This window comes from Varanus komodoensis, unplaced genomic scaffold (genome assembly GCF_004798865.1).
Source record: "Varanus komodoensis strain SLA01 unplaced genomic scaffold, ASM479886v1 scaffold14_1, whole genome shotgun sequence".
Classification (NCBI taxonomy): domain Eukaryota; kingdom Metazoa; phylum Chordata; class Lepidosauria; order Squamata; family Varanidae; genus Varanus; species Varanus komodoensis.
In genome coordinates, this window is record NW_025335438.1 from 7,076,905 (window position 1) to 7,094,913 (window position 18,009).

At 43.6% G+C, this 18,009-nt stretch overlaps 1 protein-coding gene across 2 annotated transcripts in view; it reads right to left on the bottom strand.

Annotated features, from left to right (window-relative positions):
* Positions 1-6,992, bottom strand: part of ZBTB10 (zinc finger and BTB domain containing 10) — a 44,019-nt gene extending 37,027 nt beyond the window's left edge. For both annotated transcript variants that reach the window (XM_044423789.1, XM_044423788.1), the window contains exon 1: positions 5,981-6,992. In XM_044423789.1, the coding sequence (XP_044279724.1) occupies positions 5,981-6,955 (975 nt within the window). In that variant the 5' untranslated portion in view covers positions 6,956-6,992. The remainder of the gene's footprint in view (positions 1-5,980) is intronic.
* Positions 6,993-18,009: the final 11,017 nt, after the last annotated feature.

Consider the following 18,009-nt stretch of genomic DNA (forward strand, 5'->3'; position numbering starts at 1 on the left):
TCTGCACTTTAAGATAACTAAAATTTCTTTTTTATGAAGTTACTCTTCCTATTAGATGTTGCAATGCACAGTTGACCATTATATTATAAACAATGTTAAACATAATTCAATATGATGCACAATTTTTCATCTGAACAGCACAGATCTATCCCACCCACTTCTGCAGAGAGTTATAGCATGTTCAGACAAAGGAATCCAGACTAAAAATTAAAGAGATTAATGAAATGTAGATGCAGAATTCTATTAGAAATGCAACAGATGCCCACACACTAAGCATCTGTGGTTAGTTTTCCAATCAGTGTCACCAGGAATAAATGACAGGAATGTCTCTCTCACAAGCATTTTTGTACTTCACTCATTTTTTGCTTCTGAGGATTTGATTTTTTTAATGTTTACAATATAGAAGGAGGGGGTTGTTATTTAAACTGGCTTAACCTGTTTGGCATACCTAAAGCAGCTCTTCCAACTGTACAGCCCAATCTACTGCATGTTTACTCATTAGTAAATCCCACTGCATTCATGGAGGTTATTCCTAAGTGCATGAAGAATTGGAATCTTTGTCCACAATGTCACAAAAGTGAGGAAAAAACAAAGCAACACTATTTTCTGTTAGCAGTAACAAATTATGATTAGAAATGTTAGTTCAAAAATACATTCTTAGATACCAGCAAGTACTTCCCCTTGTAGAATTCACCTCACCACAATCATGACCCCCGCCAAGGGAAAAAATCTTCTGAAATCCCTGCACTGGATCTGAAGTGTTAACTCATAAAGAAAAACTAGATACAGAACTCAGAATTTCGCAGTCACTTAATTTTCAAGTTATTTTCCTTGCATGAAACTACATACCCAGACCCAAGTGAAACAGAGGTCTTTTCCACGTGCTACATTATCATTAAAGATCTAAAGCTTTATGCTTAAAGTAAATAGTATTTTTCCTGAATTGTTTAGTGCTTATAAACCAGAATCTCAATTGTTTTGCTTTATATTTTTGCAAGCTGTACAACTTTTTCCCTAGATCTGCAATACTCCCCTTTTCAGATAAGGCATTTTGGTTGCTACTTTGAATTTCTACCTATTCATGCAATGAAAGGATAAGCATGAAGAAAATTTACAAGAAAATTCTAACTGCTGTTTTATGCTGAAGATAAAGTTGTTCTCTCCAGTTGTCTGTAAAATGTATAAATGGGAGAATTTTAATTAACAACCTAATTCCTAAACTGATCTTCAGAAAGAAGTCCATGAGATTGCACACAGGCACCCTAATCTATTTTAGGGATCCTTGAACTGAAGAACGAGATCAGCTTCCTGTGTCTGTTTAAAATACTATAATGACATGCTCAAGTTTTAATATACAATAAACTTTATACCCAATAGCAATTTACAATATTTAGCACAGCACAACAGGAACAACCTCTATGCTGTAACAGTAGTTAATCACTTTTTCTTTGAGGAAATTCATATATGTTAGGCTACTCACAGGTATACTGCTGTGGTTACTGCAGCTCCCTTAGGGTTCATGGGAGGGAGCTTTCAAAGAAACAAATGCAAATTTAATGTCTAAAAAATAATGGAGACGAAGTTTGCCAATTTAAAGGGTGGGAATCAATGTGGGAGATTTTGGGTACCTGCAATCACTGCTCCACAAGGCAGCTACTGAAGATGGCAAAGTAAATATTTTCCCCTTCTGGAATAGTTGGAGACTTGGGGAAGTGTTGAAAAGGTAGAAAGCATTCAGAAGTGTCAGCTGAACAATTAAAATCAAGAAAATTGCAGCCACCAAGCACTTCTTGTACATCTATTTCCGCCAATTTCCCCCCAATATTGTGTACTGGTGCTTTTCAACTGACAGCTGGGCAAATGCCAGCTAGCAACTGAGTCCAAATTAGCTTATATGAGGTTTCATCTTGCCAATTTCCCCATCTGTTACCTATGACCCTTCTTGGACTTCTCCACTGCTAGAACAGGTAAGACTACACATATTGGACAGCTGTAAGAGTGCACTTATCAAAGTCCAACTAAATAATTTAAAATATGATTACATATGTTTAAATATTCTAGGACCAAACAGTACTTTCAGAAAGAGTGGTGAACCAGCAGTGGTTGCCCCAAAGTGCCACTTGGTCATTAGTACAGGGGCAGTCACTTCTGGTAGCACAGGTGAGATCACAAGCAGGAACAGGGGACTTTGCCACTCTTTTTATGTGGCTCACTAGTAAACTCCCACAACAAAACTGGTCTTCCTAGTTTGGCAGCAGTATGGGTTGTTTGGGCACCTGTTTCCTGAAAAATAACCCATCCTTGCAGGAAGTGGTCAGATTTAGATAACACAACTCACCATAGCTAATCACCTACAATGAGTTGCTGTGTTGTGCAAACCTGGTCACTGCTACGACCACTTGCATCTACCACTGTGCTGTAATACATCAGCTTTGAATCATCATAACGAAAATTCAAACAGCTTCTACAATTTACTACATGTTAATATTTAGAAACATAATTTGAACAACACATTGCTTTTATTAGCCTCCAACATTCAAATTATTATTAGTCTCCAACACATACAGCATATTAAACTACTGGTCAGAAACACAGATTTTTAACCAGTTCTTTACAAAGTTATTGTGATTATAACCACAATTGAGACATACAGAATATGGCCACAAGTGAAACAATTTTCTATCAAACAACTAAACATCCATACAGTGCATAGAAAGCAAATTAAATTAGCCTATATTGTTACAAGGGCTCATTACTAAAGTTTAATATGGCTTGTAAGCAAAACAAAACAAACCTATCCTAGGATATTAAAAAAGGAACACAGATACAAAATACAGGTCAATAACAGATGACTGCAACTCTTTGGGTGGTCTTTGAAACCAACCAAAAATTTGTGGTCAACATGATTTTCTCAGTAAAGGACTAAACCTTGTATGTGTCATACTGATTATGCAAGCACCTTCAGAACATAATAGTGAAAAATATTCCATTCATGCTCTTCTCTCAAGAAAGCTGGATTGTTTGTATTATTTTGTATTTTAATACGTTTTTTAAGAACAGCACTACAAAGAATTCGCTAGCCTTTTCCTACATTTAGAACAGCAGAGGGGCCCCAATGCTACTTCTCATACTCCAATAACTTTCCACCCAACTGCGGCAGCAGACACTAGAGCTATCTCCCCCTACTGTAGCTTTTCTCCCACTCTCCAGCTCTGATTAGCCCAGGTTAAAAGACAGGAAGACATGTTGGTAAAAAATAGTGAATGTGTTTGAAACCAGATGTTTCTGGCAAGGAAAAAGGAAGCACACACGATTCGGCAGTCCTTTACACAATTCAGTGGTCCCTGAAAGGGAGCACTTAAGTCACACTTATTTATATCAAGTTTCCCCACTGATATTCATGTATTTCCTAATGTGTCAAATCTGACCATTAACTGTGTTAAACTATAAAATAAAGCGGTAACAGTTGGAATTATAAGCCAAACATCTGAAAATTGCTAAATTCCTTTAGCCAACATAGCCAAAATTTGAACAGCCAAAAGTTTCTCATGCGTGATTGTTTCATTGTTGTTCATTTATTGTTTCATTCTTCAACCAAAACTTTCATTGGCACTTGTTTCCCTCTTTTTTAGCTATAGAGGGAAGGGCTTTTAAAGCATCTCTTTCAGCCAGGAACCATGACACTTGTGAAATAGAGAGCCAGTGTGGTGTAGTGGTTAAGAGCATGGGACTGGGACTCAGGCGACCTGGGTTCTAGTCCCCGCTCAGCCATGGAGCCAACTGGGTGACTTTGGGCCAGTCACAGACTCTCAGCCCAACCTACCTCACAGGGTTGTTGTTGTGGGGATAAGATGGCTGAGGAGATGTAAGCTGCCTCGAGCCCTTTGTAGGATATAAATCGAAAAATAAATAAAATAAAATAAATACAAGAACCTATAAACTAAACATTTATTTTGTTTTATTTCCAGTATTGCTTCTTTCTGCTTTACTCTACCTTGGTCCAGTCCACCCTCACAAAAACAAAGCTGCAATCAAAAATGAAGTATTACTGAGAAGGTCTGGTTATCAGTAAAAAGACTAAAATTGTTTATTTTCATCAGGTGTTTGATAAACAGAATGTAAGTATTCAGCTTCAAGATATCAGCAAGTTGAGTTCTCATCAACACAACAAAAATCCTCTCCCTTCAATAATTATGGTAGAAGATACTGACCCACAGTTTGGGGAACAATCAATACATCCATTTAATTCAAAGACTAGTATACCTCTATATAAAAACTAAAAACAAACAAACAATTAGGGACATCAGTGACTCACCATGCTTACAGAGGGAAAGGGATTTTGCAGTGGCACTATACATGAAGCCCTGAACAAGGAAGTCTGAAGTAATGGTTATGGCAGTCAGGCCTACACTCCTTCCTACATCTCTAATCCTGTACTACTCCCCAACTCAGATAAGAAACAAGCATGCCAATATTTGGGGGGGGGGGTGGAGAGAGATGCATCAAAGATATAGCTGTTCTGTAATATGCAATGAAATTGTGCTCCTTGTAACTATATGACACATATAAAAAGAAAATTGACCTCCACTAGGGCAAAATCTTAGATTTAAGTATAGAATACTAAGTTCTCTGAATTTAACTCTAAACTTTAGACTAAGTCACTTAAAAAGGGTTTTCGGCATCAACATTTAACATAGACACAGCTGGAGATCTACAACACTGGCTGTATCAGATATGACCCTTGCTTTCAATATGGCCCAGATGAGTTTACCATTCAGATGCACATTTCCAGTAGCTACACTCATGCATCTCTTGCTGCATTCTCATCTCTCAGCTAACCTACCTCAAAAGTTAGGGAGGGAGGTTAGCTGAAAGGCAAGTTCAAACCTCAAAGGATTATTTACCTAGAAGCTGTAGTTTGAATTTCCTAAAATGTTACAAGGTCTAATTCACATCTATTTTAATCAGCATGTGACAGAAATTTAATCATCAACATTCAGGTCTTCAGATGTGGAAGTGACATGTCTAGCTAGTTTCAGTAGCAGTTTCTGAAAGAGTGAGAATATTTCTGGAAAAAATGAGTACAGTACATAATAAACCATCTACTACAGTCAAAAAACCACATGCCACATAAAAGTCACAACTTAGGATTCTTGACAACTCAACAGGAATTTCTGAAGTTTTGAATGTATCTACAAGAACACATTATATTAGAAGAAGGCAGACCTGTTGTGTTTTATTGAAAATGTGTATTAAAACTTTCAGAGAACAATTAATTTAGTTTTACCATTATTTCAGATACTAGTGCAAAGAAGGGAATGAAAGCAGCCCAAAGCTTTCCAAGGTCCTTCAACAGTTTTAAGGAACTTATTACTACAGTGAGAGAAAATTATACCTTAGAAAAAAGTTCAAAAACTTTTGGACTCACTTTAATACTATTTACAGACATTTCTTACTTACCTATACATATATTGTCCAAGCAAAAATTGCATTATTTGAATGTCATAGATTTCAGAGACATCACCTAAGTTTGAATGAATTCCAGACACAAACAATATAGATTTATGAGAGAATAGGTGTCCATGTTAGGTTCCCATAGGGATCAGCTGCCTGTTTAGAAAATTTTATTTATATCCATCTTTTACACAGGAGGCAGATCAGTGAAAGCCATAATTCACATTAAAGAACCAAGTAGCTTATAACATAACCATTATGAAAGTTCAACCTGTTAAAAGGTTACATGGCCACCAGTAAAGCTTCTAAACAAGTCTGCCTGAAAACAGAAGGCAGAATAATCTGCTTACTGGAGACAGAAGGTGAACCAGGAGCATAAAATGCCCTCAGACCCAGGGAATGAGAAATAAGAATCCATTTAAATCAGCTCACACGTGGGCCTGCTGCCTGGCCAGAGCCTCTCCGAGGGAGGCACACCAGTTTCCCCTAGCCCCACCCTCGACCATATTGCCCCGATTCTACTGACCTGCTCAGTAGTGACAGGTTCGTTGAGTCGGTGCTCTGCCGAGTGATGGTGCCTGAGAAGCAGAGCACGTTTGTAGTTGCGGGTGCCCTTGCAGAGCTCGTCGTGACCGCTGCCACCGTCTGTGGAGGAGGTCGTCGAAGCGGCAGCGGCGCACCAAGCACAGGACACTAACCCTGTCTGTTGGCAATACCTCAGCCATGGGAACTCCTTGAGCCAGGAGCTCTGGAAGGAGACGTGCAGCTTCTGCAGGAGGGACTTGGGCCGGGCCGCCAGCGGAAAATGTTGGATGCTCTCCCCCTCCCCCGCGCCCACGCTGTTGACCTCCGCCTCGTCGCCCCCGGACCGCCTGCTGCTACTGCAGCTGCCGCCCTCGGCGCCGCTGCCATCGCCCAGGCTGCCCCCCTCGCCGTCCTCCTCGTCCTCGCTGCTGTCGCTCAGCGACCCCCCGTCCTGCACCAGCTCCTTCACTTCTAGCAAGCCTTCCAATTCCAGCTCCTCCTCCTCCCCACCAGCACTACCGTCACCCCGCCCGTTCAACGGCCGCCGCGGCCAGGCTGCCCCCGCCACCTCGCAGCCATTGTTCGCCGCTGTCGTCGTCGAGCCCCCACCGCGGAAGGCCAAGGTCCGGCGGTTCCTCTCAGAAAATATAGGGGGGACAACTGGGGCGGCAGCGACAACAGCGGCGCCCACGGAGTCCGGAGGAGTAGTCGGCAAGAGCAAGAGCTCTTTCCCGACGACGTCCGTGGCCTCCAGCTCGGCCACCTCCAGTTCCACTGTCTCCAACTCCACTTCCTCCTCCACCCCCTGGCCGTTCAGCTGCTCGGCCTCCTGACGGACCCAGGCCTCGCCTGGGCCGCCGCCAGCTCCCCCGCTACTGCCGTTAGCCGTAGAGCCGCCTCCTCCCACTGCGGTGGTGGCGCTGACCAGGCCGCCCCCCCGAAACGCCAAGGTCCTGCGGTTCATCTCGGCGAACATGGCGGGCGAGCGCGCGCCCCCCGCCCGCCTCCCTCGCCCCCCCCTTTTCCTGCCTCGTGCCCAACTGACCCCCTTCCCCCGAACCGACCGCTATGACGGGTAAAGGTGAAGGCAGGAAAACCAAGCAACCCACCCACCGGGCAGGGCAGTTTCAGTCCGTCCGTCAGCTCAGCCGGCCTACGCGAAAATTAAAATACAAGGTGGGGGGAGTTACAATCTTATTCCTGTGTTCTAGTCTGCGTTGCTGCTGCCTCCGCCTCCTCGAGCTCTCCCCCACAATAGATCCGGCTCAGCCAGCAGCAGCCCTTCCGCCCCACCAGGCCCCGGCCCAGGTCGAATGGCAAATGAACAACGGACTGCGCCCACAATGCACTGGGGCAGCAGCCACCGACGCCGCGGGGGAGGGGAGGGGAGGGGAAGGGAGGGGAGGGGAAGGGATAGGAGGAAGGGAGAGCAAAAGGAGGGGGCTAGGAGGAGCCCGAACAGCTGGCGAGTGTCAGGTTTTAGTGCGCGCTCACGTCACGTGCGTCTATTGGGTTACTCCGCCTCACCACGATTTGGCAGGACTTTCTGTGTGTGCGCGCACGCACCTCTTCTCGCGTTCTGCCTCTCGCAGTCACCCTTCTCCCCCCAAACACTTCGTCGTCCGAAAAGACTCGACACGATTTTTCCCCGCCCCTCATTAAGGAGGCACTGGCACTCCACCCTCCTCAGGCGCACATAGTAATCCCCACCCCTTTGACATCATCACCCTAAAGCGCCTAAGAAGTGGACATCTTGAGTCCCTCCACAGCACGACTCCCTCTCTTTTCTAAACACCACCTCCCACCCTGACAGACCACCACACCCCGTTTCGCAGCCTCCGTCCTCTCTTCCATGAGCCCGCCTCAGAGGAAACTGAAACATTTAATAGTAGGGCTCGTGAAAGTCCTTCTAACACAACGCCCTGACTGATAAACAAATGACCCCCCTACTCCCACAACACACGCCCTCCACGCGAAGTACCGACAACAAGCCCTTGCGACACGGCAGAGTCCAAAGCAGGCGCTATAATCTCCCTCCCCTCAGAGCACACACCACGTGGTTCCTCCGTGTCCTTGAACTGCGGTGCCCCATATTCCACACCCCACTCCCGCTCGAAACGCTGCCCCGCCGGGCGGTACATTCAGGAAGCCTGCCTATGGGCTAAGGCGGCTACACGCTGGCCGCCTCCGCTGACGAGCAGCGCGATGCCAGGCCCCAGTAATTACTCGGGAAAATGCACTGCCCCAAGTGCCTTTATTACTGTTCTTGGGAAACGCGTGATTTAAATATAAAGGTCACGCACGTGTTGCTGCGCCGGGAAGGACTGTGTTCTGTTGACAAGGCAGTTGCATCACTCGCAGCCAACTCCAAGGGCGCGGGGCATGTTGCTACCTGTGCAGCCTTCGAAACTTGAGTTTAGTTTATGCTCTCTCAACGACCTAAAAGGTTGCGCGGAGGTTGCTAAGCGAGTTGCTGGCATGAGCAGGAAGACACAGAAATGCAGAGCTCTTAACACCGTTGCGAACGCTTGAAGGCCTGGCGAAATTAAACACTTTTGGAATGAATAGGTTTAGCTTCGTCTAATTCTGCATTGGATAGAGCTGAAAGAAGCCTAACAAATGCTTTGAAAAACTGTGAACACAGCTGTCTAACGTTACTCTTTTCAGACCCTTTGCTGCCCATTTTCCAAGTATCCCGCAGAAAAAGGGGGGCCGTTCAGTCGCCGACCTGCCCTCCACCTTTTTATCCTAAAGTGAAGGGAAGGGAAAGAGAGAGAGATTCCCAGAAATATAATTGTTTCAGTTTGTACTATTCTATGTATTAAAAATAAAATTCAGGCTAATCAAATATACACACCAATGTATCTTGAGCAGACTAATAAGGTCCTTGTAGAATGAGGGTGTTGTGTTGCATAGGCAATATTTTAGAGGGGAAATACAGTTTTGTTGTATTCTAGAGAAAGACTAACAAATTTATTACGGAATATAACTTATGGACTGGAGTCTCCTTGAAAAAGTATTGCCTCATATGTGAAAAAGGAATGCTTCTTTCAACCCAGGAGCTTCTACCTACAATTTTTAAGTGTTTGCATTTTTAAACAATTGCCCCATCAATTAAAATAAACCCTTATTAGTTGATCAAAAATTAATCTGAGTAATTGACTAAACAGTGCAGCCCTATCCACAGTATTTACTTACAAATATATTTTAAATTGATCAAATATCAATCTTCTTTGGGCAGATTACAAAATCTGAAAGAAAAAAATACAATAGAAACAACACAGGAATAAATATAAAAGATATGGAAATAGCCACAAAATCAAAACAGTATAAATTTTTAAAGAATAAGGCTTTTATTTATAGAGATGCCCCATTATAAACAGTTAGCATACACATACCTTTACAGCAAATCCTTACGTGCTCACTGGGAACTATGTCCTTCATTTAATGGGGCTCATCCCACTTACTCAACATAATACTTTTTGTGTTTACCTGCATTCTGTGGGATTCACTCCCAGATATGCATAAGATTTCCACCATTTTTTTGTTTGCTTTGTAATAATATGTTTAGAGTACATTACAGCTTGTTGCTTTTCTGTTAAATAAGTTCAGGATCCACACAAAAGAAGAAAAATGGGAGGGGGAAGGATATTTTAAAATGTTGTTATAGTGAAGTTTCATCTTCAAGTGAATGCTAGTTATTGATCCATCCAATGATGAAACTTTTATTTCTTTTTCCAGATTCACACAATCAATTCTTTCTTCAGCACAATAAACTAGATAATCTATTTATTAAGCATAATTAAATCCATTTTTGTTTAGTATCTTCATTCACTATGATTTGATTACAACATTATATGAATTTTTGGTATGAATTTCTTGCTTTTTATTCTTATTTATTTCACAAATATTTCTGCTCAAGCTAAATATGCTTCCTGGGTGGCTAACAGTTTAAATCAACAGTCTCAGACAACAGTTAAGCCATTTAAACAATAAGACCCACAGAAAATTCCAGAGTATCAGCCATGGTAAGGAAAACTTAAAACTCATACCAGTAGGGAAAAAATAAAAAAAATAAAAAAAAAGGCTCAGGGAAGTAAAATAATTTTTGCCCAATGTCAAAAAGTTACTAGTCAGTACCAGCTGAAGGACAGAATTCCAGAATGTGGCACCATCACCAAAAAGACTCTCCCTTGGGTCACCACTTGTCATACTTCAAATAGGAATGGGATTCTAAGAAGTACCTCAAATATGATATTAAAATTATGCAGGAAGTTCTAGGTATATTAGTCCTAATGCAGAGCTTTAGAGGTCAAAACCAATACTTTTAACTGTATTTGGAAGCAGAATGTCTGTTCAAGAGAACCAGTGTTTCAAGGTTGCTGGGATGTGGGCTGCATCCAGCTACAGTATTTTGCATCCAAGGGACTAGAACACCTTTATCCCAGGTCCTAGTCCAACACACTAACCACTATACCACATTGACTATTAGGTTGTAGAAGATGTCCATAAGCAATTACAAGCCTACCACTCAAGGCCTGTGAGGAAGGAGTGACATCTTCTATAAATTAATTTATATGCAGATGATACTACGCTATTACAGGATCCTGTAAAGGTATCTGGGGAACTTTTAGATTTGCTTAAAAATTGGTCAATTACATGGGTATAAGATCAATTTACATAATTTAGAATGGCTTGATATTAATTTAGAAAAGAGAGAGAAGGACCATAAAGCTAAGTATACTCAATTTCGTGGAAAGATTCCCCTGTCAAATATCTCAGTCTTTGGATTGTACCTTACTTGAAAGATGCAGCAGGTTACAATTGTATTATTTATTGTAAACAGCCCAGAGAGTTTCAGCTGTTGGGTAGTATAGAAATAAATATATAAATGGCTACCTGAACGAGCGCTTACGTCCGTATATGCCCGACCGCCCTTTGAGATCTGCGGGAGAGTCCCTTCTCCGGGAACCCTCCATGAAAGAAATTAGGAGAGTAAGTACCCGGAGGAGGGCTTTCTCTGTGGTGGCGCCCAACCTATGGAATTCACTCCCCAAAGAGGTCCGCCTGGCACCGTCGTTACTGGTTTTTCGGCGCCAGGTAAAGACCTTTTTATTTAAACATCATTTCAATTGTTAAAACATATGATCTGGCCAGGGCAACTTCTTCTTCCTTCTCTTTCTCCCCCTATATTTTTATTTTATACTGATAATTTTAATTTTATATTTGTAAATCAATGTATTTTTTGTATTTTTATATTTAATGGTAATTTATTATGTACTATTGTATTTCAATGTATTTTATCATGTTGTAAGCCGCCCCGAGGTTTCGGCAAGGGGCGGCATAGAAAAGTTAATAATAATAATAATAATAATAATAAATAAACCAACATCATCATCTTACTAGAAGTAAATATTGATCTTGAAAAATTGTCATAGAGCAAGATGACTTTGACTTGGAAAAATATCAACAGTCAAAATTAATTTAATGCAAGAATAATGCAAGAATAATTTGTCATTATTTCATTGCAGGTGAATACAATATTACTTAACAAATGGTAAGGGCAGAAAAAATTGCTAGAGGGCAGGAAAAATGGCTAAAAGTTAATGAACAAGTGTTATATCAACTTACAAATTCAGGAAATTTAGCACTTCCCTGCATTAAATTGTATAATACTGCTTCTATGTTTTCTGCTAAAATCATAGTTTATACCAGATAAAAGAACAAGGACAGAACAATATAATTTAACAGCTAGTATTAAGAACACTCTGATTTTGCAGTAAGAAAGATGAAGAAATGACACTGATCAGCTCTTATATTAGCAATTTATATAAAATATGGAAATTATAAAAGTATAATTTAACTCCTTTTTCCACTATTAATTGTAATGAACAAACTGAAGATCAAACAGTATTGAGTAAAATGAATTTCTGGAAGAACAATAATTTAACAGAGGTTCTAACAGAGCTTTAGAATAAATTAAAATGGTCATATTAAAAGTTACCAAGCCAATCTTGAGGAAATACAACATAATCAAGTCTCAGTTTTACAGATTAAGCACATAATATCCTGTCTAATATCTAAATCAGGATCACTAAGAAATTGTTCTAGCTTTGATTCAATAATATAAAATGGGATATATAAGTCAACCTCATAAAATTACAGTTAACCTGAATATGATAAGAAACATTTATTTGATCAAATGGGAAAATAATTTAGGAAAGCAAATTATTCAGGACATTTGGGATTCCATAAGTGAACGTAACCCAGAGAATACACTCTGTACGAATTTTTAAAAGAACATTTACAACCTACTCTTTAGATCAGGGGTCTCAAACTCAACTTACCTGGGGGCCGCTGGAAGTAGAGTCTGGGTGAGGCTGGGCTGCATCAAGTATTCCACCACCGCGGTGGTGGTGGGCCGCTCATCCCGCGGCCGACCTGGGCGCCGCCGCTGCTTTGAAGGCCGCAGGGCCCCTCCCCCGGGCCCAGCCCGTCCCGGCAATTGGCCCACGGGCCGCGAGTTTGAGACCCCTGCTTTAGATGATGCTAAGCACCGTTCAGACTTAGTAAATCTATAGGCAGGTAGATGATAAGTGTTGAAGATGTGGATCCAGTAGAACAAATATATATCTTGTTTTATTTTTGGAGGATGGCAAAGATACCATTCCCCTTCATGGATCACTGCCTTGTCGTGGCGAAGGGGCTTGTGTAGCTCAATGAAGCTATGAGCTTTGCCGTGCAAAGCCACCCAAGACGGACAGGTCAAAGCAGAGAGCTCAGACAAAACATGATCCACTGTATAAGGAAATGGCAACCCACTTTAGTATCTTTGCCATGAAAACCCCATGGACAGTATCGAAAGGCAAAAAGATATGATGCCGGAAGATGAGCCCCACAGGTTGGAAGGTGTCCAATATGCTACTGGGGAAGAGCAGAGGGCTAGTACTAGTAGCGCCAGAAGGAATGAAGCGACTGGGTGAAAGCCAAAAGGACACTCAGTTGCAGATGTATCTGGTGGTGAAAGGAGAGTCCGATGCTGCAAAGATCTATACTCCATGTGAACCTGGAATGTAAGATCCATGAATCAAGGCAAGGTGGATGTGGTCAAACAAGAGATGACAAGACTGAACATTGACATCTTAGGAATCAGTGAACTAAAATGGACAGGAATGGGTGAATTTAATTCAGATGACCATCAGGTATACTACTGCGGGCAAGAATCCCTCAGAAGAAATGGAGTAGCCTTCACAGTCAATAAAAGAGTAGGAAAAGCAGTACTGGGATACAATCTCCAAAATGACAGAATGATCTCAGTTCAAATCCAAGGCAAACCATTCAACATCACTATAGTCCAAGTCTATGCTCCAACCACTGGTGCTGAAGAGGCTGAAGTTGACCGGTTCTATGAAGGCCTACAACACCTAGAATTAACACCCAAAAATGATGTCCTTATCATCATGGGGGATTGGCATGCTAAAGTAGGAAGTCAAGAGATTACTGGAATAACAGGCAAGTTTGGCCTCGGAGTACAAAATGAAGCAGGGCACAGGCTGGTAGAATTTTGTCAAGAGAATACGATGGTCATAGCAAACACTCTTTTCCAACAACCCAAGAGACGACTCTACACATGGACATCACCAGACAGTCAACACAGAAATCAGATAGACTATGTGCTCTGCAGCCAAAGATGGAGAAGCTCTATACAGTCAGTAAAAACTAGACCAGGAGCTGACTGTGGCTCAGATCATGAGCTTCTTGTTGCAAAATTTAGGCTTAAATTGAAGAAAGTAGGGAAAAGCACTAGGCCACTCAGGTATGACCTAAATCATATCCCTGATGAATATACAGTAGAGGTGACAAATAGATTTAAGGAACTAGATCTGATAGACAGAGTGCCTGAAGAACTTTGGACGGAGGCTCGCAACATTGTACAAGAGGCAGCAACTAAAGCCATCCCAAAGAAAAAGAAATGCAAGAAAGCAAAATGGCTATCTGAAGAAGCTTTACAAATAGCCGAGGAAAGAAGGGAAGCGAAAGGCAAGGGAGAAACGGAAAGATACACCCAATTGAATGCAGAATTCCAGAGAATAACTAGAAGGATAAGAATGCTTTCTTCAATGAACAGTGCAAAGAAATAGAAGAAACAATGGAATAGGGAGGACCAGAGATCTCTTCAAGAAAATTGGAGATATGAAGGGAACATTTCATGCAAAGATGGGCATGATAAAGGACCAAAATGGCAGGGACCTAACAGAGGCAGAAGAGATTAAGTAGAGGTGGCAAGATTACACAGAAGAACTATACAAGAAAGAACGTAACATCCCTAATAACCACGATGGGGTGGTCACTGACCTTGAGCCAGACATCCTGGAATGTGAAGTCAAATGGACCTTAGGAAGTCTGAGCAACAACAAAGCTAGTGGAGGCGACAGTATTTTAGCTGAGCTTTTCAAAATCTTAAAAGATGATACAGGAAAAGTGCTACACTCAATATGCCGGCAAACTTGGAAAACAGTGGCTACAGGATTGGAAAAGGTCAGTTTACATTCTGATCCCAAAGAAGAGCAATGACAAAGAATGTTCAAACTATTATTTATTTATTTAAAACATTTTTATGCCTCCCCCATTGCAACAAAGCCTCGGGGCGGCTCACAACAAGAACAAAATACATAAATATAACAATTATACAAGTAAAAATAATTAAAGCCCAGTGCATTTCAGCTTAAAAGATTTAAAATCCTATAAATACAAATAAATTAACAATTAAATTGAGTTTTAAATGAAAAGGTCTTAGCCTGGCCCGAAAAACAAATAATGACGGCGCCAGGCAGACCTCTCTGGGGAGCGCATTCCATAGATAGGGCGCCACTGCAGAGAAAGCCCTCCTCTAGGTACTCACCCTCCTAATATCATTCACAGAGGGTTCCCAGAGAAGGGCATCTGTTGCTGATCTCAAGGGGCGGGAGGGCATATATGACGCAAGCATGCCTTTAGATACCCAGGTCTCAAGCCGTTGAGGGCTTTATAGGCCATAACCAACACCCTGAATTGGGCCCGGACTTCAATTGGGAGCCAGTGCAGCTGATGGAGAGCTGGGGTTATATGAGAACAACGCCCAGTCCCTGTCATCAGCCTAGGAGCTCTATTCTGCACCAACTGAAGTATCCAGACCGTCTTCAAGGGTAGCCCCACGTAGAGCGCGTTACAGAAATCTAATCAGGAAGTTACCAACGCGTGTGTCACTGTTGCCAGGCAGTCATTCTCCAGGAAGGGACACAGCTGATGGATCAGCCGAAGCTGAAGGAAGGTGCTCCTCGCCACCGCTGTCACCTGAGCTTCTAGAGACAGCTCAGGGTTGAGGAGCACTCCTAAGCTGCGAACCCTGTCCCTCAGAGGGAGTGCAAGCCCATTTAGGACAAGGACCAAGTCCCCCATCCCGAGGCCCGAACCACCCACCAACAGGACCTCCATCTTGTCTGGATTGAGCTTCAGTTTATTGGCCCTCATCCAGCCCTCATTACCTCGGCCAGGCACCGGTTCAGCACAGCCACTGCCTCACCTGTATTGGTGGAAAACGAGAGGTAGAGCTGGGTATCATCAGCGTACTGATGATTCCGCAGCCCACATCTCCTGATGACCTCTCCCAGCGGTTTCGTGTAGATATTGAATAGCAAGGGGGACAAAATGGACCCCTGTGGAACTCCATGACATAACTGCCATGGTGCAGAGCCATAGTCCCCCAGCACCACCTTCTGAAATCGGCCGTTGAGATAGGAGCGGAACCACCGCCACGCGGTGCCTCCAACTCCCAATCCCGCTAGCCTATTCAGAAGGATACCATGGTCAATGGTATCGAAAGCTGCTGAGAGGTCCAGGAGAAGTAACAGAGACGCACTCCCCCTGTCTCTCTCCCTGCACAGGTCATTGTACAGGGCGACCAAGGCAGATTCAGTGCTGTACCTGGGTCTGAAGGCAGACTGAAATGGGTCCAGATAATCAGTTTCATCCAAGAATGCATGGAGTTGTCCCGCCACCATCCGCTCTAGAACCTTGCCCAGGAACGGGATGTTGGCCACCAGTCTGTAATTGGCGGCCACCTCTGGATCCAGGGATGACTTCTTTAGAACTGACCGGAATACCGCCTCTTTTAAAGGGGAAGGTACCTGACTGTCTCTTAAAGAGGCATTGACCACCACCAGGATCCAGGTCCCAATCCCGCCCTTGGCTTTCTTAAGTAGCCAAGATGGGCATGGGTCTAGTAAGCAGGTGGTAGAGCGTACTTGTCCAAGCACCTTGCCTCAACAACTGAAATTCATCCATTAATTGTGTACTCGACGGTGTCTTTGGCATCTCCTCAGTAGAATCTGGTTCAATAGTAGAGTCAAGCTTGTGACGAATCTGAGCGATTTTCTCCCTGAAATGCCTGGCAAAGTCGTCACAGTGGGCCTTCGAGGGTGGTACGAGATCTTTCTTTGGGCCTGGATGTATCAGCCCTTGCACCACCCAAAAGAGCTCCACCTGACGGCATTGTAAGGAGGCAATGGAAGCAGAGAAGAATTTCTTCTTCGCCGCCCTCACTGCCACAGCATAGGTCCAATAATGGGCTCTTAAGTGTGTTCAGTCAGATTCACCCCGTGATCTCCTCCACCTACGCTCTAGACGTCTCCCAACCTGCTTCATTCAGGTGTATACCAGGGAGATGAACGGGCTCTGCCAGGTGGGAAAGGACGCTTGGGAACAATCGTGTCAATAGCCCTGGTCATCTCCCCATTCCACAGTTCAACCAGGATATCAACAGGATCACCAGCCTTGTCAACAGGAAAATCCCCCAGAGCTTACAGGAATCCATCAGGACCCATCCGGCTCCGGGGGTGGACCAATACAATCTGGTCCACACCCTTACAGAGGGAAAGGCCACTCTCAAGCTCAAACCTTATGAGGAAGTGATCTGACCATGACAAGGGCATCAAACTTAAATTCCTCACCCTCAGATCACCCTCTTCCTACCCCGTCGAGAAAACCAGGTTCAGAGTGTGTCCACGTTCATGGGTCGGGCCACTGACGTGTTGAGACAGCCCCATGGCTGCCATGGAGGGCATGAAGTCCTGAGTCGCCCCGGTTAGAACCATCTCGGCATGGAGATTGAAGTCCCCCAGGACTAACATCCTGGGAGTCCGCAACACCAGGTCCGAGACGATCTCCGTCAGCTCAGGCAGGGAGTCTGTTGGGCAGAAGGGTGCACAGTACACCAACAGAATCCCCAATCTGTCTTGGTCACCCAACACCAAGTGGAGGAACTCCAGCCCCAGCCTCGAGAGGACAGGAAGCCCCACAAGGGAAATAGAAGCTCGATTAACCAGAGTGACCCCCCTCCCCTCCCCTCTAGGCGTGGTTGGTGCTGGACCAGGTACCTGGGCAGGCACAGTTGTGAGAGGGTGAAATCCCCCCCCCCACCTACCCAGGTCTCTGTGGTGCAAGCCAGGTCAGCCCTCTCATCCATGATCAAATTGTGGATGAGTGTTGCCTTATTTTGGACTGACCTGGCATTAAGCAGCAGCACCGACAGGCCCAGGGGGCAGTTGACAAGTCTACCTGGAACCCGCCGGCTGGGGGAATAACCAGAAAGAGGGACAGGTATTAACCATCTGTCCCTCCGTCTTCTATGCAGACCCATTAGACCCCCAATGCCATAATGTCCATTGCCCATTACCACCCCAATTGTGGCGCCCACGCACTCCCCAGGCAACATCATAGTAAAGCACGAGATGCACCAATTAAAAGCAACCTAAAACCGACAAAACTACTAAAAACATCCTACTTTAATCTTTAAACTACCGCACCATTGCACTCATTTCACATGCTAGCAAAGTTATGCTCTAAATCCTACAAGCTAGGCCCCAGCAGTATGTGGACTGAGAACTACCAGAAGTACAGGCAGGATTTCGAAGAGGGAGAGGATCTAGAGATCAAATTGCCAACCTACGCTGGATCATGGAGAAAGCTAGGGAGTTCCAGAAAGACTTCTGC